This window comes from Chanodichthys erythropterus, chromosome 21, assembly GCF_024489055.1.
Source record: "Chanodichthys erythropterus isolate Z2021 chromosome 21, ASM2448905v1, whole genome shotgun sequence".
In the NCBI taxonomy this organism is placed as follows: Eukaryota; Metazoa; Chordata; class Actinopteri; order Cypriniformes; family Xenocyprididae; genus Chanodichthys; species Chanodichthys erythropterus.
In genome coordinates, this window is record NC_090241.1 from 29,640,721 (window position 1) to 29,662,478 (window position 21,758).

At 35.4% G+C, this 21,758-nt stretch overlaps 1 protein-coding gene across 2 annotated transcripts in view; it reads right to left on the reverse strand.

Moving 5' to 3' along the window:
* ca16b (carbonic anhydrase XVI b) overlaps window positions 1-21,758 on the reverse strand; it is a 107,774-nt gene that overhangs the window by 768 nt on the left and 85,248 nt on the right. The window contains exons 11-28 of one of the 2 annotated variants that reach the window (XM_067373111.1): window positions 21,278-21,327; window positions 20,433-21,189; window positions 18,962-19,100; window positions 14,715-14,806; window positions 11,743-11,834; window positions 10,667-10,763; window positions 10,352-10,434; window positions 10,138-10,272; window positions 7,166-7,300; window positions 6,926-7,086; window positions 6,602-6,737; window positions 5,333-5,479; window positions 5,127-5,220; window positions 4,594-4,670; window positions 4,299-4,427; window positions 3,687-3,833; window positions 3,435-3,577; window positions 95-230 (exon numbers count right to left, since the gene is read on the reverse strand). In XM_067373111.1, coding sequence (XP_067229212.1) covers window positions 95-230; window positions 3,435-3,577; window positions 3,687-3,833; window positions 4,299-4,427; window positions 4,594-4,670; window positions 5,127-5,220; window positions 5,333-5,479; window positions 6,602-6,737; window positions 6,926-7,086; window positions 7,166-7,300; window positions 10,138-10,272; window positions 10,352-10,434; window positions 10,667-10,763; window positions 11,743-11,834; window positions 14,715-14,806; window positions 18,962-19,100; window positions 20,433-21,189; window positions 21,278-21,327 — 2,750 coding nt within the window. Of the gene's footprint in view, window positions 1-94; window positions 231-3,434; window positions 3,578-3,686; window positions 3,834-4,298; window positions 4,428-4,593; window positions 4,671-5,126; window positions 5,221-5,332; window positions 5,480-6,601; window positions 6,738-6,925; window positions 7,087-7,165; window positions 7,301-10,137; window positions 10,273-10,351; window positions 10,435-10,666; window positions 10,764-11,742; window positions 11,835-14,714; window positions 14,807-18,961; window positions 19,128-20,432; window positions 21,190-21,277; window positions 21,328-21,758 lie in introns of both variants that reach the window. The other variant, XM_067373110.1, reaches the window with a different exon arrangement.

Here is a 21,758-nt window from a genome sequence, read left to right on the forward strand (position 1 = left end):
ACGTCAAAATTCTACACGAAACCCCAATGACCTCTCGAAATTTAATTTATCATCAGGCAGACTTTTGTGATGAGGTCACATTTTGTTAACTTACAATTTCAGTGAAGACACCAGGCCTCATTAGGTTAATCATTTTGGCCACTTGATAGACGTCCACAGCACTCTCGTTCTCCAGCTGCTGGGAGAGTGTGGTCAGAGCACAGAACATCCCGGCAGAGACTGCCCCGAACCTGTAACACACAATCCATGAGGCTCTTTCTGCCTTCGGTTACATAAGCCACTTTTCCACCGTCGGGCCGATTAGTAGGGAACGGTTCCAGTCATATTACCACTTGAGCTTGGTTCGGCAGGCACAGAATTGACCATTTGCACGGTTACTTTCTGGTTTTCGTTAAAGGGGTGGTTCAATGTGATTTCACTTTTTTAACTTTAGTTTGTATGTAATGTTGCTGCTTGAACATAAACTGTATCTGCAAAGTTATAGCGCTGTATGTTCAATGCAAACAGAGATATTGTCTTTTAAAGTTATGGCCTACAAAAACGACCGGTTTGGACTACAACGAGCTTCTTCCAGGGTTGGTGACCTCATAAACCTTCCAAAACACGCCCCCGGAAACACGCAACAAAGTGGGCGAGGCCATGTCGGAGGCGCGACGCGTCAAAAGATAATAGACCATTGTAATCTTTGATATTTTCTACACTGGATACGGCGCTGAAGACAGCTTCCAGAATCTACACGAGTTTAATACTGGATTTGCACAAAGGCTTTTACTGAAAGAAGCAGTTGCCACTTTAAAAGCAGAAGCTGCTGTTTATTGGCTTCAAACTGTAAGTACGTTTTATTGTTTGTACATGTCTTTTAAACCTATAGTTCTGTTGCTATTTTTGGCTGCATCAAGGACATATACAAAGAGCAAATGGTTTTTGCTTCACTAGCCAGTTAACTAAATTCTACTGCATAACTGTTACTTCTCCAACAAACATCTATGTTCATAGACAAACAGTTGTTCATGCTATAAATTAAATGCTACTTTTACAAAAATGCTACTACTCAGTCATGTATTCGGCTACAGTAAAGCATTAATCAGGATAAAACCGTATATTTAAAGCTAACAAACAGCAGTGACAGCTTCTAAACACTTTGACACAAATACAAAATTAAATACCATCCATAAACGTACTTTAAAAGCCACGATTGCTGAGGTTCTGCTTGACCCTCTTCATCTGGGTCTGATTCGGCTCAATTTGATACAGCAATATAGTCGCCATTATTTACATTTACATTGAAGCACGTAACTACGAATGGTAAGGGGCGTGGCGTGGCGTTTCCAGACGCTTTAGTGAATCACGATACACGAGGCCAGCTACCAACCTGCTAACCAATCTGAGCACATTGCGTATTTCGGAGGGAGCGGCTTCATAGAACCAGGAAGTCAAATGAGCCACTCATATGACAGTGGAAACAGAGGTGTAGAATAAAGATAAAATATATGAAAAATACAGCGTTTTCAAAAAAACAAAGCATTAAGACATGTTAAACTGAGCCCCAAAAACACAATCAAGCCTAGAAAAAAAACACAGCTTGGGCATTTCTGGTGAACTGTTAGCTGTCATTCTGTACTCACTGTGCACTGACACAAAACCATCAATGGTTGACTTTTTAATTCTGTATTTATATTTTATTGCTGTTATCACACTTACCTAATTTGCCAATAAACCATTTTTATTGATTTGCAATAAAGACTTGAAGCTACTGCGAAACATGATGTCTGTAATTGGACATGTACACACATCATTTTTCCAGCACTTTAAATTTTATTTTTAATGTGATGACCAAAAAACATAATTTGTCCATCCTTCTGAGATTGCCCCCGTTTTTCCATCGTTTGAGAGAAAACACTTTTATTTAAAGGGGACCTATGATGCCCCTTTTACAAGATAAGTAATATAAGTCTCTGGTGTCCCCAGAATGTGTCTATGAAGTTTCAGCTCAAAATACCCCACTGATCATTTATTATAGCTTGACCAATTTGCCCTTATTTGGGTGTGAGCAAAAACACACTCTTTTTGTGTGTCCCTTTAAATAAAAAATGAGCTGCTGATTCGGGCCCCCTTCCCAGAAAAGGGCGGAGCTTTAAAAGCTCACGCTCAACAACAACAAATCTGGAGAATCTCACGCAGCCAAAATGACAATTGTCAGTAACAGTGTTCAGCCTTACATTGTTCAAACTGGAGAACTTTTATAATGCAACTGGACATTTCTGAATGACTAGTGGATAAATTTATGTAGTTCCTGTGGAGTTGTTTCAGCTAGCATGGGAAAAAAAGTGAAATCAAAATCAACCACCCCTTTAAAAATAAAAAAAGACATTAATTACTACTATAACCAGCAGATGGCAACAGAGGAGCATTTATTGGCTCATATTATTAATTTTTTCACTCGTTTCACTTTTGAATAAATATTAAACATTATAAAGGTTTAAAAATACATTTTGTCAAGGTGAAGTATGAAGTACTCACAAAATCTCATGAAAAACTGTAACTTTTCTTGCGAATGATTTACACAGAAAGCAAGCACTGCACCCTCTCTTAATAATAACAGCAGCAGCTGTCAGTCAGTGCAGCGCAAGCTCAATGATTTCAGCACACTTGTGAAAACACATTTTATTCAATGAATCTAACTAAAGTGCACAATAAATCTTTAATTTACAGTGTGTTGATGCTTTTTCACACAGAAGTGTGAAAACTGATGGTCGAATTCAATTTTGCTGAGGAGGAACACTGCAGGACTTTTTTATGTCTTCTTATGTTACTAAATTAATGCTAGGCCTGACTATTTAAGTGACTATATTCTGATTATAAACTAAGTATTACACAATTGATTCTGTTAAAACTACTTCAGGACACTGAAGATACCGACACACCAAAAAGTGACATTTCACCGGAAGGTTTCCAGCTGGCTTATATTATTGCAGAAGTTCTTAAGAACATTCCGTGAATGTAGTCAATTCTAACCGTACTGGTAGAATGCGTGTAGTGATGTCACCACTCCAGATTGGTCACTTGTCTGTTGCCTGGCTACCAGTTTCTCTGTAGCTGTCCAAGCGTGTTATTGAAGTGAAGTACACAGTTACTTCACAGTACAAAGTTAATAATAAAGTTAAAAGAAATATCTGATCATCCTCCATAACGAGGTTGCTATTTACATCTCATACAGTCTCTACACTCTTGCATTACCAAGACAACGAATGACCCATTTGTATTACATTCCAGCTCGGTCATCAGCCCCACAGTGGAAAATGAAACCATATCCGTACCGGCTGGGCCGGATCGGCACGGAATGGAACGGTTATACAATGAGAATGGCTTGGCCTGGCAGTGGAAAAGCAGTTATACACCGCTACTCATGTTCTACGTACACACAGGACACTCACTCATCATGCACAATGGTGGGACCATCCCTTGTCATGGCCTCTTCTTTGATGATGTTGATAAGCTCAAATGTGCTGCTGATGGATGCATCAGGATCTGGCCAATTCGGACATTGGAAATGTCGGACTTCTAACACATAGTCGTCCTGCAGAGCAAAGATAAACCTGTTAGATAAGCATGGTACACTTGTGCATAAATTAATATGTCAAAATAAAGTTTGTTTAAGAGTCATGTTTGTGTAGTGCGTGAGACACCTGTGTGGCTTCCAGGATGAAGTCGTGGATCACGAGTTGTTCCTCATTAGATAAACAGAGTCTGTCAGTATTAATGAGGGTGACAGTGAAGGCTACGCAGTTCATGGGCTCCTCTCTGCTGGGCCAGTACACAAATTCATCCTCAGTCTATAAAAAGAATAGCAGGGAATATCATATCATATCATATCATATCATATCATATCATATCATATCATATCATATCATATCATATCATATCATATCATATCATAATTTATAATTGTTGAACTTGTTTTCGCATTAAATATTTATAAATTCACAAGCAAATACAAATGATTTTATAACTAAGAAATGTTATACAAATTAAACAATATATTATAAACCAAAAAAAAAAAAAATTACCTAGTTCTCTATCATTTGTCTTGAGTAACCAATGCTAAGGTTGCTCTTTTGAAAAGTTAACTCAGTATTATAGAAGGAGATTGGACTTGAAGTGTAAGTGCTATGATAACTTGCTGCTTTGAAATGTTTTAGAGTGCATTAACAGAACTTACTGAATATGTATAAAAAGAACACAAGTTATATAATGCAGTTATATAATGTTCACAAGTAGCTCTTTAACACTGTACTCACGAGGCTGAGGTTGTCTGGCAACATCACAATAACTTGAGCATTATGATCCCAGATCATCCTCCAGAAGTCTGTGGTCGTGTGGGGCAGAGGATGCTGGGTAATGACGAACTCGTTGCTCCTGTAATAGCCCTGTGAGTGGATAAACATTGATTTCATTTTAAAAGAAAATCACAGAAAATGATGAGACAAGCAGATGAAGAGATAAAACACCAGCATGCAAATGATTCATGTTCCATGCATTATTAAATATGATCCAAACGATGTATAATGTTCCAGTAAAGTCTTATTGCTGTACCATAATGTAGGAGGCGTTGATGTAGTCTGTTCCCTTTACTCCTGGGAGGGGAGCTAGTGCCACCCGCGCCCGTTCCGCTGTGGGGGAAAACATGAATGATAAACAACTCACTTTAACCTTCACAACAAACCAAAGCTTGTGTTGTATCTGTCATTCAATGTGTTTTAAAACACTATTGTTTACCATTCTTAATTACCTTTCTTGTGTTTTTAATATATTACATATAATACACATATACACACACACATATGTTTTTTTTTTTTTTTAAACAAGTTAGGCTTTGGTTTAGGGTTAGTTGTTAGTTATGCATAATTTACTGTTATTACTATATTAAGTATATGTAACTACGTCACCTCAAAGTAAAGTGAAGCCAAAATTTATTGTATTTTTTTAGTATTATTATTTATTGTTAAAAAACATAGTGCTACAACACTGTGCTACACTGTAAATATAGAGAATACAGCAAAGGCCATACTGGCAAGAAGCTGGAGTGTTGATTTTGATATATGGGTTTAGAAGGTTTAGTGACTCACTTGGCAAGACCGACGAGGTGCGGTTCTTCTCTTTGTTGCAGTCCTTCTGGGCACTGAAACACTCCATGAGGTGAGAATTACATTGCGTCAACAACTGGAAGAACAATAACAACAGCGTCCACAAGGAGGAGCAGGTTAGTCGTCTAACTGAGAAAAATATCTCAATACAATTGCATAGAGCCACAACACAGTCATCAAGTGCAGACCTTAAACTGTTTGCCCATGCGTGTTTGTCCCGTTGGGCTCGGGGTGAGAATGCTGTTGACGTAATTGTGGAGTTGCCAAGCAGGCACCTCTGTGTCTTTACTAAGCACCGCTTCCATTAATGCATCATGGATAAAGATAAACTGCTCCTGTAGGTCACACATATAGTCATTAAGACAAACCATGCTGCATTAGCAATATGACATCTGAACATCTGTCTATCCTGTAGCTCAGTGGTTAGAGCATGTCACTAGCAATGCCAAGGTCATGGGTTCGATCCCAGTGATTGCATACTTAGATACAAATGTATAGTTTAATGCAATGTAAGTCGCTTTGGATAAAAGCATACATGTAAATGTAACATTATATTTATGAATAAATATGGGTATATTGTTCAGAATGGCATACTACAAATTTTACTCATACTATTTTTTAGTATGCAGTATGTTGTGTGAACAGTATATACATTTTTTGTATGGATTTAACACAGAGACAGCATACTACTTGCCAAAATGTGCAGTAAACAGTCAAAAAAACACTGCATACTGTATCACACAATGCAATGCACTTGACCTTATATTTCTAGTAAGATGAATTGAAAGCGATTTGAGTGGACTGCCAAAGAAACTATGTCTTACACAAAATGGGATTTAAAAAATGCAAAATAGCCATTTTTTTATTCTTCAGTATGCAAAAGTGTTATTGTAGTATTTATTTATATACTATTATAGTTTTTATTAATATTTTGAATTAGCTTTTATTTTTTATTTTCAGTATTAATTTTCATTTTTAGAATTAAAAAAACATTTTTACAACAACATATCCCCCGAACATTTAAAAAAATAAAAAAATAAAAATAAATATAATATAAAAATACAGGCATAAACATACAACACTTTTTTATATTTTTAATTTTTAAATATTTCCAGTTAGTAATTTTAGTGATTCAATCAGCAACATTTTTTCAAGGCACAAGTTTTTCATCTAATATTTATATTTTTTTCATATTTTATATTTTAAAAAATAGTAAAATAGTTTTAGTTTACAATAATAATGTCATGTGATGAAATGTAGTGAATTTTGAAATGTTTGTAAGTGAATATTACACGTAATTTTACATACAGTTTTTAACAATGAGTCTGCAATTAACAGTCTATATCAAAGTGTGTAGTATTTAGTAAGAAGTTCACTAAAATTCCCTTCTGAAAGTGATTTAAATGTGCATTTTGAGTATGTGGATATAAAGTGTATTAAATCAAACGGGTAATAACCTCGGTCTGGACCAAGTAGTTACGCTGAGCTCGGATGTGCTTGAGGTATCCCAGGACGTTGACTGTGCCTTTGTCCTTTATCTGCTGCAGCATGCTGTCTATGACTATGTATGTGCCTGTTCTGCCCACTCCAGCACTGCAGGACACAGAGAGAGAGAGAGGTGGTTTGATAAAAATGACATCGCATTTCACTACAAAGCAAAGAGTCGCTCACTTCCAAACACCCTGCTAGGTGTGGGAAACCTTGCACAACTGGAAAGTACATCACTGAAACTGACAGTTCACATGCTAGTGGGCAGGGCTTATATTCGCATAAAATAGTACCTGCAGTGAACGAGAACAGGGCCTGTGCCCGGTGTGCGTGCCATTGTAGATCGAGAGATGAATTTGAGGACTGGAAGTGCATACTCAGGTACGCCCATGTCTGGCCACTGTGTGTAATGGTACTGGACCACCAGCCGCTCATTCTGCCTCCCCTTCTGACCCTGAGAGAGACAATTCAGAGGTCAAAATGCAGGGTCTAATACAATGCTCTGTAAATACTCTACGAATGCTCAAATGTACCTTTTTCAGTTTAGTGTTGCGTATGATGAAATGGCGGAGTGTGTAGTAAGCACGCACTTTAGTACTCTTCAGAGTCACCATTATGTTCCCATACACCTCAATGTTCTCTGACGGCCAATACTGATCACATTTTCTCTGCAAAAACAACAAATACATCTTCAGTTTTGCATTTCAAAACACCAAAGTCTACATTAACAGAACAGTTCACCAAAATTCTTCTATGATTCTTCTATGATTCTGCTAATCATTAGCCGACGAGAAGAGGCTAAGTGGACCAAAATTGTATTAGTTGCTTAGTCGCAGGGGGGAAAAAATCCACAGGAAGTGGCAAAGTCATGCAGTCTGTGATGGACAGATCATTAACAGCTGGTCTATGTGGTAATTACAGTACATCGGGCAGGACATCTAAACGCTCACCTATCATTCATTGACCTCAAATATGGCTTATCATCTGAAACATGCAAGTAGTAGCAACTTCACATGGCTGCTCGCTTTAATGTTAACCTAGGAAAAATGTGCGCTATTCAAGTGTTTGTGCAGAGTGTGAAAGCTGAATAGTAGCGCGCTTACTGCATGACAGCTAACATGGAGGCGCCGGTGCGATCACTTGCACTCTTTCATTTTTGGTCATACAGATAAGAGTAATACAACTTTTGAATCAGTGAAGAGTCTACTTTTATTTGTGTGCACTCACAATAGCAACAAATTGTTTTGTAAAATAAAGTAAGTAAACGGTGTGCTTTCTGTCGTCTCTCTCTGTGAACTTGAGCACGCCGAAAAAATAGAGAATTGAAACTCATTGTAAACTTGCCTCACAGACATGAAAAAAATATATATAGAAAGCAAAATGTCCACTTTTAAATCAACCAATACAAATGGAAAATGGGTTATGTAATCCATATGAAAAGTGCATATAGGAGATGATGAGGCAGCATCGTCAACTTCATCACTGCAGATGAAAATACAGAAAACATTATTTTATTAATTAATTAATAAAATGTTAAAGTAATCTCCTTGCTGTTTTCCACCGACGTATCCATAATCATTACTTCTGCCAGTGTGCCGTGGCAAGCTTTATGCATGCGTTTGAAAGCTGATAAGGCTATAGTCATTAAAGGCTCTTGTTTGTGATTTATATGGTTTTTAAAGGGTTAGTTCACCCAAAAATGAAAATTCTGTCATTTATTACTCACCCTCATGCTGTTCCACACCCGTAAGACCTTCGTTAATCTTCGGAACACAAATTAAGATATTTTAGTTGAAATCCGATGGCTCAGTGAGGCCTCCATAGGGAGCAATGACATTTCCTCTCTCAAGATCCATCAAGGTACTAAAAACATATTTAAATCGGTTCATGTGAGTACAGTGGTTCAATATTAATATTATAAAGCAATGAGAATATTTTTGGTGCGCCAAAAAAAATAAAAAATAACGATTTATATAGTGATGGCCGATTTCAAAACACTGCTTCAGGAAGATTCTGAGCACAAATGAATCACGTTTTAAAAAATCATGATTCGGATCGTGTGTCAAACAGCCAAACTGCTGAAATCACGTGACTTTGGCGCTCCGAACAGCTGATTCAACACTCTGATTCATTACGCTCCAATGCTTCCTGAAGCAGTGTTTTGAAATCGGCCATCACTATACAAGTCATTATTATTATTTTTTTTTTTGGCGCACCAAAAATATTCTCGTCGCTTTATAATATTAATATTGAACCACTGTACTCACATGAACTAATTTAGATTAATAATAAATTATTTAGTGTTTTTGGTACCTTTATGGATCTTGAGAGAGGACGTGTCATTGCTTCCTATGGAGGCCTCACGGAGCCATCGGATTTCAACTAAAATATCTTAATTTGTGTTCTGAAGATTAATGAAGGTCTTACGGGTGTGAAACGGTAATAATAAATGACATTATTTTCATTTTTGGGTGAACTAACCCTTTAATAAACTTGCAATTAGTAGACTAATCAATTAGAATGAATGACTGCTAGTCGAACAGAAAAATCTTTAGGTCGAGAGCAGCCCTAATTTCTGCCATGTGGAAAATGTTGGCAGAATCATATAATACAGTCATAAAAATTTAATTTATAGGGCCCTATTCTTGCCTTCCAGCGGAGCTCTCAAATAGCATTTGTACTTGTGCACAATAAAGTGCCCCTATTATGTTTTATCTGATATTACCTTTCATGTAGTGTGTAATGTAGCTGTTTGTGAATCTAAAAGGTCTGCAAAATTTCAAAGATCAAAGTAAACAAAGAATGGAGTTATTGTCTCCCAAAAGAAAGAACCAATTCAAAGTAGCAGTAATTCCAGTCTTCCTTTCTGCATGAACCTACTTAGATTTCTAAAAAATTTACATAAAGCCAACTTATGGTCTTCATTGGCCGCCTGCAAACAACATCTACTTTGAACCTCAAATGCTACAGTTGTAGCTGAGGCCTGGAAAAGTTTGGTTCAAGTTGTCGACATGTCAAGAAGGTGCTGTTTTCTGCATTATGAAAGCAAATCCACTTTGCATGCACTTTCAAAAGATGAGGACAAGGGGTCGAATTGATACAGTAAATCCGACACCATCGTTATTGTTATTATCACTTTGTATACAAGTGCTGAGGAAACTCCGACGCTGAAATATGGTGATGGGCATTTAGTTTCCAACACGTGCTGTAAGCAGTAGACTAATCACAACAGACTGGGCCATCTGACCAATCAGAGCAGAGTAGGATCTCAGAAAGGAGGTGTTTAGAGAGACCGAATCCTTTATCGAACCATTTCAGACACTGTGAGAAAAGAGGTGATGCTGCAATGTACATTATGAGTAAATTAAAGTGGTTTTTTTTTGTTTTGTTTTTTACCTTGGATGCATATAAACCTCGTCCAAAACAAAATTAGGAACCTTCAAAATAGCATTATAGGGGCACTTTAAATAAACTTTGTGGAAAGTGTGTATTAGTAGTTACTTACCCTGCCTTTCTCCACTAAGTTGGTGATCATGACGATCACAGTGGTGTTCTGTTCCCAAATCATTCTCCAAAAGTCCTCAAATGTGGACTTCAGAGGGCCCTGAGCGGCTATATAAGCCCTGGATCTTTTATAACCCTGAGAGGTAGAATATTTCATTATAAAACAAACATTAAAGCATCAAGCACACATATGCACTTAGTAATAAAATACGTACGTCTACGTAGTTGGCATTGATGTAGTCACTGTGCTTGGAGTCTTTCCCAGACAGTTGCTGCAACTTCACTCTGCTGTGATCATCTGGGTATTAAAAAGCAATAAATGATGTATCAGTCGAATCACTGTTTGAGATATGTAATCTATTTAGAAATACTAGCAATGCACGCAAGATTGAGAGATGGATTTTAATATCCTTTATCTTCATCTTGCATGCACCGCCAGCACTTCACAGATGAATTCACAGTATGTTTAAGAAGGTAAATGTTTGGTAAATGTGAGGTAAATGTGAGGTAAATGTTCATCAACAACTCACAGGCGACAATGTTGATGTATCTGTTTTTGTGCTTGTTGTCTGGGTGATTTGAATGTTCTGCTGTAATCTTCATTTCAGATGTGCAGTGTTGAACCTCCTGTAGGGAAGGTATGATTTCAAACTGGTTATAACATACAGACTACGCTAGGTCTACAATTGCTTTTCCTGCAGTATAGAGTTAGGCATTATTTCTATGTGTGCAGTAAACAACACAGCAAATTGTTTTCATCTTCCATTTCCAATGTAGCAAATAAAATGGAAATAATATCAGCCATTTTAAAATCTTCCACGACTCAATGTTTAATTCGACCGTCAAAAGGTTTTACACCATCTTAGATTAAAAATAAAAATAATTATCTCCAATATGATAACTTGATGGTTTAAAGATGAGGACAATTATTGCATATCATTTATCAATTTTGAAAACAGTCCTGTCGGAATTCTGTTTTGTTGGATTTTTGTCGACCATATTATTGGAAAATTATTTAAGACTCATTTACAAAATAATTAGTTAATTATTCCAGTAATTAGCCACACTTTGATTAGAATTTACATAAATAGCCCCATTTGTCCAAATCATTTAATTATTGTCACATCAATGCAATTTGAAATAAATTTTATACAGCAGTATAATAATTAGATCCCCAGTGAGCTGTAATGAAGCAGACATTAATCTACCATGCAGATTTAGTTCCCTTTTGAAAGATTTCGTTTTCTTATATCTGTAAAACAAAGCACCTCTGTAACAAATTGATACCTACCGTATCACAGATACTGGTAATTGTCAAAGTTTTTTTTTTAAGTAAATCTTTTTTAAGAGACCCAGTTCTTGCTTTTGAATGTCCATACTGGATTCTGATCTTGTAAATGTTTGCTGTGGGCATGAACCAGGCTCAAGCTTTCCTGCATTCCTGCATAGATTCCTCCAGCAAGAGGAGTGATTTTAATGAGGCTCTTCTCTTTAATTAGTCCTTTTCCCATAGCCATCTGTGCCTCTGTGCTACTGGGAACAACGGTACACGTACAGAGCACAGACACACATTCTCACATGTTCCAACTACAAAGACCATACTCACATCGAACTCCTGAGAAAAGCCATGCTGGTTGTTGGAGTACAGCTCCATGATGTGTTTGATGAACTGCCTGACTGGCACAGCCTCCAGGTCATCTGGAACACAAACCGTACATGCATCATACCACATCTGCCCATTTAAACCCAAACATTTTAATATAAATTGATGACAACTGCATTAAAATTACATATGGTCACACTTTCGATTAGGGTCCAATTCTTACTCTTAACTCACTATTAACTAAGGATTATTTGATGAATAGAAGGTTCTAAAGAACAATATTTATGTAAAATAAAAACCTTTTGTAAAATTATAAATGCTTTACTGTCACTTTTGATCAATTTAATGCTTACTTGCTGAAAAAAGTATTAATTGCTTTACAAAACAAATCTTACTGACACCTTTTTTCCCAATAAACATACTGAAATATTATATTTCACAAAATATTTAAAGTCCCCCTGTATTTAATAATTTTATCCCTCAAAACTCATCTTTGATCACCAAAATTACATATTTAACAATTTTTTTCCTGTGAAAAATATGGTTAATTCCTTAAAATAGCTTGAATGTAACACTACACCCTTGCATCATTTAATATACACGGATCTATGAATATGTTAATTAGCCCCGCCTCCACTCACTCGCACAAGCTCAGACGAGATCCACTCGGTCAACTTACTGAGGTAAACGCAGCACAATATCGCTTTGTACAACGTCGGACACATAACTGTAATTAATATGATTAGCATTTTGCGTGATGTTATCAAACAGCTAATAATGTGTTGCCAATGTTACACAAACCATCATTAATAACATGTGAGAAATTAATGAGTCAGACAGCTGCCTTCAAACAACTACCCTTAGAAACGCTTTGAACAACTCAAAACGTCAGTGGAGAAAGGCATTTAGTTCATCATAACATTGTAATATGCAAAACCAGCCATATTGCTAAATCTACACGATTTTTCATATCAACAGAAAAATATACCGGGATAACCTTCTCTTGCGACTCCCTTGCTCTAGAGCCGTTATATAGTTAATGATATGCTAAAGCCTGCTGGCTCGTTGATGTGATTGGTTACTAGGTAGTTTGTGACATCAGAAACATCAGCGGGTTTGAGACCATCTTTGGTTCACTGCAGTTTTAAAGAAAAAAATATTCAGCAATAGTGTTGATTTTATGAATTTGCACATGGTTTGTCTTAAAGGATGTTAAAAACCACCAGACATATAAACAACATTAAAAACTTGATTTTCACTAGAGGGGGACTTTAATAATATACCTAAAAATTGACATACATTTTGCAACACATACATTGTTTAGCGACTCCATATAATAACGTATGCTATTTTTTTCCATTAATTAGTTAAACTATTAATTCAAGACCTTTTCATTGAATGAATATTTCAAAATATCTAGATTCTTATAAAATATCTAAAAATGACACTTTTATGGAACAAACCCCTTTGGAAAATAAGTTTCAATAAATAAATAAATAAATAAAACATCCTTGTTCCAAATGACAAAAGACTGAAGCAAAATCCATATGCCCTACTTTTGTGCCCTCACTTCCTGAGTGATGATATTTGGTCACATCTGTGTCATATAAAGCTCATCAGTTATCTATCAAAGAAAGGGTCTGGACTGATTGTCTATTGTCACGTATGGCCATATAAAGGTATGGTTCATTACTGCCCAGGGAAGCGCACAGCTGGGACCGTATTTAAAAAAGACCAGAATCCCCTGGAGCATTTACTGCTTCACCATTGTGAAGGATGATCAAACACACATCAATCCAACCCCCACTCTGTATTCAGTGTCTATTACATTAACAGAAGAGATTCTGTCTTATTAAATCACTGAGACATGCACACACAGACCTCTTAAGTTTAACAGGGATTGTTGATGAGTTCTCTATTACGACAGAGACATTAAACTATCACCTCCAACGGAGTTCTCATAAACATTAATGGCTAGCTTTACTTCTTTTGGCTTACAGTTATATAGACCTGTCAGTCAAGAGCTGGACTGCGTCACATGAGAAAGGAAGAGAGGATAGAAACTGAGAGAAAAGAGTGGAAATACCAACAGCAGTTCGTGCAATTTTAGAAAATCACACACTACCCAAATTAAGCAATCAGACTTTCTATTCATTCACTGACTAACAGTAACACACAGAACATAAAATATGCATCCACCTAACATCTGAGAAAACTGCAAGATAGGAATTCTGATCATTAAAAGAAATAGTACAGCCAAAATGTAAATTATGTCATGATTTACTCATCCTCATGTAGTTACATATCAATGACTTTAATTTGCAATGAAACACAAAAGAGACATTTTTCCTCACACACAGCGATCATGAGTGTTTTAAAATCTCTGTCCTCTTTCATTGTATTGTTAAGAGCATTGTGAACATTTAGCATACAATGAAACATATCCTTTTGTAATTCATGGAGAAAATACACTACTGTTCAAACGGTAAGATTTTCAAATGTTTCTGAAAGAATATTATAAATATCTTTAGTGTTACGTTTGACTGGTAGTGTAAGTCATACAGGTTTGGATTGCAATACAATTTCATCAGTTATTTTACTATATTAAAATAATGCATATTAAACAACATCCTGCAATCCCTACTTGTCAGGTGGTCATAAATATACCATTTATAAAGCGTCATTTCAATCTGCTGCTGTGTTTGCTTATATCTTAATGATTTACTTCAGATTATATTTGTTTCAAAACCTAGTGAGCTGCTTTGCTCCCTCAATAGGCAACAAACTCCCATTCTGGGATTACTTTCCCTGCAAAGGGAACATGTGATGAAATCAAGAACTCTGTATTCTGTCTATGCAACAAATTCTGGAGGCACTTTTTTTACTGGATAATGATTTACTCCTATGAATGGCATAAAATAAAAGTACTTGCATTTTGAAACCTTATGTTGTCACATATTTGTTTAGTGACTCACCCGCTGTAGATATGATGGGAAAACTGTCATCGCGGATCACTCTGGGGGAGTTCCTGTCGTCAATATAGAAATGTGCAGTCTGGAAGAATCTCCTATGAACAGAAATGGTCCCAGTTAGTAATGCAGGTAATCAGGTTGATTTTATTAAGCTTCTTAATTCTGAGATTTACTGTTATGTGTTCACTTAACACCCATGTACAATTTACAAGCCGCAGAATCTTGTTCGCATGGTGTTTTGACCTGTGTTTCTGTTCAATACAATTTTAGTCACAACTCTGATATCAGTCCATTACTAAGAAAGAATGAGGATACAGAGCATTCTGCCTAAATATACTCTACATATACATGACATAAAACTTAATCCTAACATTCTTACACAAAAAAAATTACTTTATTTTTATTTTTATTATTATTACTTATTATTTAAGTATTTATTTTCACAAAATAACTTAAAAAATAAAACTGAAAAATAACTTAACTTAAAAATAGTTGTACAAGGTTATGGGGAGATTTTGAAAATATATATTATAAATAATATATAGTTCATTTGACTAATTACATTTATATTTATTTATTTTTTAAGTATTTAATTTCACAAAATAGCAATACATTTACTCTAAAATATTTGAAAACAGAAAATGTACAATATTCTTGTACAAGGCTGTCAGTAAATTTTGAAAAAAAAAAAATTACACAGTATATTTATTTATATTCTATTAATTAATTATTATTATTATTAAGTATTTTTTCACAAAATAACTTTAAATTCACTAAAATATTTGAAAACTGTTAATGTGTAATATACTTGTACAAGGTCATCAGTAGATATTGACAAATAAAAAAAAAAGTTTATTTGACTATTTACCCTTTTTTAAATATTTGTTCACAAAATAACAATAACTTAAAATTCATTCTAACACAGAAAATCCTTGTACAAGGCTGTCTGTAGATTTTGAAAATATTTTTACACAAATTTTATTAAACTATTTACATTATTTTTATTTATTTATTTATTACTTTCCACAAAATAACAGTAACTTAAAATTCACTCTAAAAATATATGAAAACATATAATGTGCAATATCCTTGTACAAGGCTGTTGTAGATTAAAAACATTTTTACACAAAAATTTACAATATATTTACATTATTATTAATAATACATTTTATTTATTAAGTACTTATTTTCACTATATATATATATATATATATATATATATATATATATATATATATATATATATATATATATATATAATCTATATATAAAAAATAATAATCTGAAAACAGAAAATGTGCAGTCGGTAAACACGCTTCTGTTAATTCTCCAAGTGGTTATGGTTGGTTATCTACTGATGCAGAGAATCACAATATGGGTCAAATATCAGATCTATGAATCAGCCCGACCAACTTTTACTGACTTAGACCAACTCATAATTCATAATAAAGTCTATCATTGGCACATTTCCATAATTAAAATGCATTAGCCAAAACGCACACAAACATCTAGCTCTCATTCTAGGACCCAAATAATATACAAGAGCTAAGCGATATCCAGCCAAACTCTGCACATGCAACTCTTGCTGCCTTGCGAACAATCATTTAAAAATCCCCATCTTTTATTTTATTTTCAGAGCAGAAAGACAGGGTATTACCCCTCCCACCCCATTACTGAAGACTTGCTTCATGTAAATCCCAGTAAAGCATTTGTATAAGCATGTCCCTACCTGTACTTTATGCAGAGCAATGAGCAGATGCTAGTCATCCTTGAGAGGTGAGATAAAAAGAAAGAAAAGAGGGGCTGAATGCTCGCTGAGCTCTGATGAGGGAGGGGGGCTGGGGGGACTGAGGAGAGACGATGACTGGGGGGACAGGAACCTCACACTAATGACCTTTTTATGACGGCCGATCTCTTGTGTGTTTAGAGATGTTAGACTAATGGTGTAGAAGGGTCCTTCAGTGAAGTTTTGGACCCCGCGGTCTAATCCTTGAGAATGCAAAATAGGCAAATGGTAAAAAGATAAATATAACCTCTTATCACTCCCCATCTGCGTCAAGTCTGGAACTGCTCTAACTCATAGGCGATTTCATGCGTACGTGTAGAAATGTACCGTGGAGATGAGTGCAGCATCTTTGGTCTTTAATGGGCATCTGTGAGTCTGAGCAGACTGAAAGCCTCTGAGCCATCCAGATGGAACCCTGCCTACATAAACCTCTCATTAGCCTATCGCCTTGGCAACATCATAACTTCATTTTAAGCAAATAATATCATACTTTCTGGTAAAAACACTTGCATAAACTCCAGTTATAAGAAACGAGAATGAAAAATCTTTTGAATGGTTTTTGTTCGCTCTGTAGCTTTGTTCTTGAGGTTCTTGAAATTTGACAATGATGTCTTGACAAAGACGTTTGCCATCACATTCTCGGGGGAACAGTTGTGTCTCGTCACTTGTCTTCCTTCCACTCGCTTAACAGATTGATTATTGTGCAAATTCAGTCTTTCATTCACTTTAACTGTCACTGATCAACCTCTTATAAACCCATCAAATGAAACTGCTATTATCTTCTTTCCTTTCAAGTTCCAATGATTTGTTGGCTGACGTAATGGCTTTGCAATTGGTACAGTAACTTGCAGGCAAAAGTTCTTGACATTTGTGTTGCTTGACACTGGTAAGGCCAGTGCTGTTATAGTTTAAAACTAAAACCATTAAAAAGTTTTGCAAAATAAAATAAAATAAAATAAAATAAAATAAAATAAAATAAAATAAAATAAAATAAAATAAAATAAAATAAAATAAAATAAAATAAAATAAAATAAAATAAAATAAAATAAAATAAAATAAAATAAAATAGTAGATGAAAAACTTCAAAAAATAGAAATGTTGCCTTGGCAAATAACTGAAATAAATGGGTTTAAATCAAAGTACTAAAATTACTAAAACTTAAACAAGGAAATTGAAATAAAGCATAAATAAAAAAATATATGAATATTACGCGAAACGTAAACTAAATTAAAAATTGCCTTAATTAAAAATTAAAAATTAAAAAAATTTAAGTACTAAATTACAAAAATTAAACTAAAATTAAAATGAAAACAGAAAAAATAAAAAATAAAATAAAATAAAAGCTAATTAAAAATATTAATAAATACTATAATATAGGGATGTGCACAAAACCTAATACTATGTTTGGAAAGGAAATGAAGGGACATGATGATGGGGAAAAAAAAAATAAGATGGAAGAAAAAATATTTTTAATGCTTTTGTGTTCTCTCGCAATTATATAGTTGGGAAATTATTTTGTATATTATTTGTGGGCACATCCCTACTACAGTATATCAATATAACTAAAATAACATGCATGCAGTACTGTAATATAACACACACACACACACAAAAAAACATATTTTTTTTAAAAAAAGAACATTTTAAAATTCTCATCTCTCTCTCTCTCTCTCTCTCTCTCTCTCTCTCTCTCTCTCTCTCTCTATCTATCTATATATATATATATATATATATATATATATATATATATATATATATATATATATATATATATATATATATATATTCTCATATATAATATACAATACATTTAAAATATAAAAAGGTTTTAATATTTATCTTTTATTGTAATGTTACTGTTGTGTGCTCACATTCTAAATGATACGCTCAAACCAGTCAGCTTCACAGATTGGAGCACAGCTGAGTCCCTCCGCACAAGACTCATGGTCCCTAGGGGGCCCGCAACCTCTTAGCTCACATACAAACACAAGACTGAACAGGAGGATGGTGGTATTTGGCAGGAAGCTCCATAGGAGGATTTTAATTCGGTTACCATGGGGCTGAGACCGGTCCGGGAGAGGGCGGGCAGATGGGGCACGGAGTCTCCAGGGAGCTGAGCCAGGTTTATAAAGGCCAGTAGATGGAGTAGAAAGTGGAAGATGAGGGGTGGATTCAGAGGTCAGAACGACCTCACGCTGTTTACAAACCAGGCACAACCATGACCAGACAAATCTACTCTACATAAAACATGTTGTCATGAATATTAATTAGGTGCAGCATTTGTTCAGAAAAAAACCCAAAGCTCCAAAAAATTAGATGGACGAATGTAGAAGTTGATACAAGATTATGAACCTAGATAAAGAGAACTTATCATTTCGGTCTAGGTCTCGATCTAAGATCAATGTGCTTGACAATAGCTAATTCACCCCTGCCTTATAAACTGTGGTTGTTCACAGAACCTTACCTCCAGTAGACCAGGACAGCCAACAGCATGATGAGACAGAGCAGAGTGAGAGCAGAGACCACCATCAAGGGGATGATCCACTCCATCCGGCTGGATGATGACACCGGGTCTCGGGTGACAGTGGAGATGCTGTTTCTCTCTGCATGGTGGTCAAAGGAGACCAGAGCTTCAATAATAGATGGAAAAAGTCTATTCTTCTATAAATGCTTGAAAAATGTCAGTCATGCATATTCAACACATATCATCTTCCTTTGCAAAGTTTATTACAAATATTAATCGGCATTTATTACATATATTACAATAATCCATATACAGTCTTTATTTATAAAATAGAACTTTTTTATTCAGTTTTGGATTTCATTTATTTATATATATATATATATATATTATATATATATATTATATATATATATATATATATATATATTTATATATAATATTTTAATGCATATTTTATACACTTTTTATAACATTTACATTCACTACTCTCTTATGCTTTTTAAAGTCTCTTATGCTCACAAAGGCTGCATTTATTTGATAACAAATACAAAAAAAAAAAGCCTAATTAATTACACATTTTCTGTAATTAATTGTGATTAATCACACCAAACAAAGATTTTAATATATTTTCATATTGTAATGATTTCACATTTAATCTCCAAATTAATTTAGAAACAACATAAAGGTAGTTTAAATTACAATTTTTGATCTAACATGTAGGAAATATTTTTATTGATTTTTATTAAAGCCACAAAGGTTATTCAGTTAAGAGCAGTGAGTGATTTTCTTTTGTACTTTGATTAACATTAATGGCAGGCTGTAGCAGGTTTATTAGGCTGCTGTCACTTTAAGACATGCCGCACATGACACGGATCTGCATCCTATTTCCTCACAACTCTTTATGTTCATTTAAGAATGTATTTAACTCATTTCATTTAAGACTCGACTAAACAGGCATTTTGGCATACTTTTGTGTGTTTTTGTCCGTTCAAGCACGATGCACGAGTCCGACCACACTGCGTTCTCTAATATAAGATAAAAGTAAAGATTTATTTGAAATATAATTTTTGTAATAACTTAAAAGTCTTTACTATCACTTTTGATCAGTTTAACGTGTCTTTACTGAATAAAACTTAAAAAAAAAACAAAAAAAAAAACTTGTATCCCAAATGTTTGAACGGAAGTGTATCTAATATATTTTAACACAAATTTTAATATTTAGATATACTTATGCATGTTATACATTTTAATATATCATACAGATGATTTTTATAAATATTTTATATTTTACTTGTTAAATATATTTACATATGTATATATTTACAAACACATATTCATATTAAAGTAATGTAAATTGTAGTTTTTGGACACGATTTGACACTACTTCTTAATTTTCTTTTGTCCATGTGTACTTCATTACGGTTTTATCTTTTGCATAGAGCTTTAGACTGTAAGTCTGCAGCTCACCTACCAGTGTGAATGTAGTATGGCCAGTGCGCCTTCTCCTCATTGGTGAGTTTGGTGGTCTCTGTTGAGCCTGAGGGAAGCTGCATGTCTGCAGTGTCATTATCCTCCAGCCATGTTGGTTTTGATGAATTCTCACCAGAAGGCTTCTCTGTGGAACGAGATACCTGTTCTTCCACTATTCTAGGGGCCAATGTAGAGTTCTCAGTGTTAACATCCACCCTCTCTCCTCCCCGCTCCCTGTGTTTTGAAGTGGGGATGGGGGCAGTTGGTTTTTGGGGCACTGTCTTGGCCTGCTTTTTGTCCTTGACGGTCACATCTTTCCCCTTTTTTTCCTTCTCCTCTTCTTCCCGTTCCTCCTCCTCCTCCTCCTCCTCCTCTTTCTCCTTCTCCTCTCTTTCACTGTCTTCTTCCTGTTTGTTATTGGCTTCAGTGCTGTCCTCAGAGACAGGGACGTTGCTCTCAGATGGGGTGCTTTCAGCAGTGGGAGTGGCTGGATGCTGAGTGGGCGTGGGGCCTGAGTTTGTAGAGTGGGTTGGCCAAAAGGATCCTGGGAGGGAAGAAATCACACTGCCACTGAAACCCAGTCCTGCCAACAGAGTGCTGGTCACCACAGACGCTACAGTGGCTTGTCCTCCACTGGATGGAGGCCCCATTCCCGTTGCCATGGAGACAAATGAAAAGGGGAGGCCGGCGGACGTCCAGGTAGAGGAGCCTGAGCTTATAGGGGCCATGTCTGCAGAAGAGGCGGGGGAAACCGTAGGCTAGAACCGGGGCGGAAGAGAAAAGGAACAATTACAATGTGTAGACAAGCTAAAAACAGATATAGAAATTAATAAACCAGTTACCCACCATTCCGGTTTTCACAATCCTTGTCCCCTCGAAGATCCTTGTGGTGTTTGCTTGAACACAGTGTGACAATCAATATTAGAGTCGCCACGAAATCAAAATGGACAATTCCTTGTTTTATTATGGAATAGCGCAGTATCTATTATAAATTATTTATCTGTGAACATCATTACTCTTGTAAAATCCATGAGCTTTCATAATCTTTAATCAAAATAACTTCCTCTCCATCTTTCAGCGACATCTCTTTACTGGCGTACTTATCTGTCACTCACATGAGATTGCAAGCAATAGCAAACCACAAGCATCCAATCAATTCCCGATGGACAAAATCAAGTCCCGCCGTACATTTTTTCTTGTTCGAAAAGCTGTTTAACTCGGATATACATCACAATAGTGAAGAAAAGACTATCACAACGTTTCATGACGACTTATGCCGATCTGGTTAGCAGCAGTAATTGGTCATTTTTTATTTTTTAAGAACAAA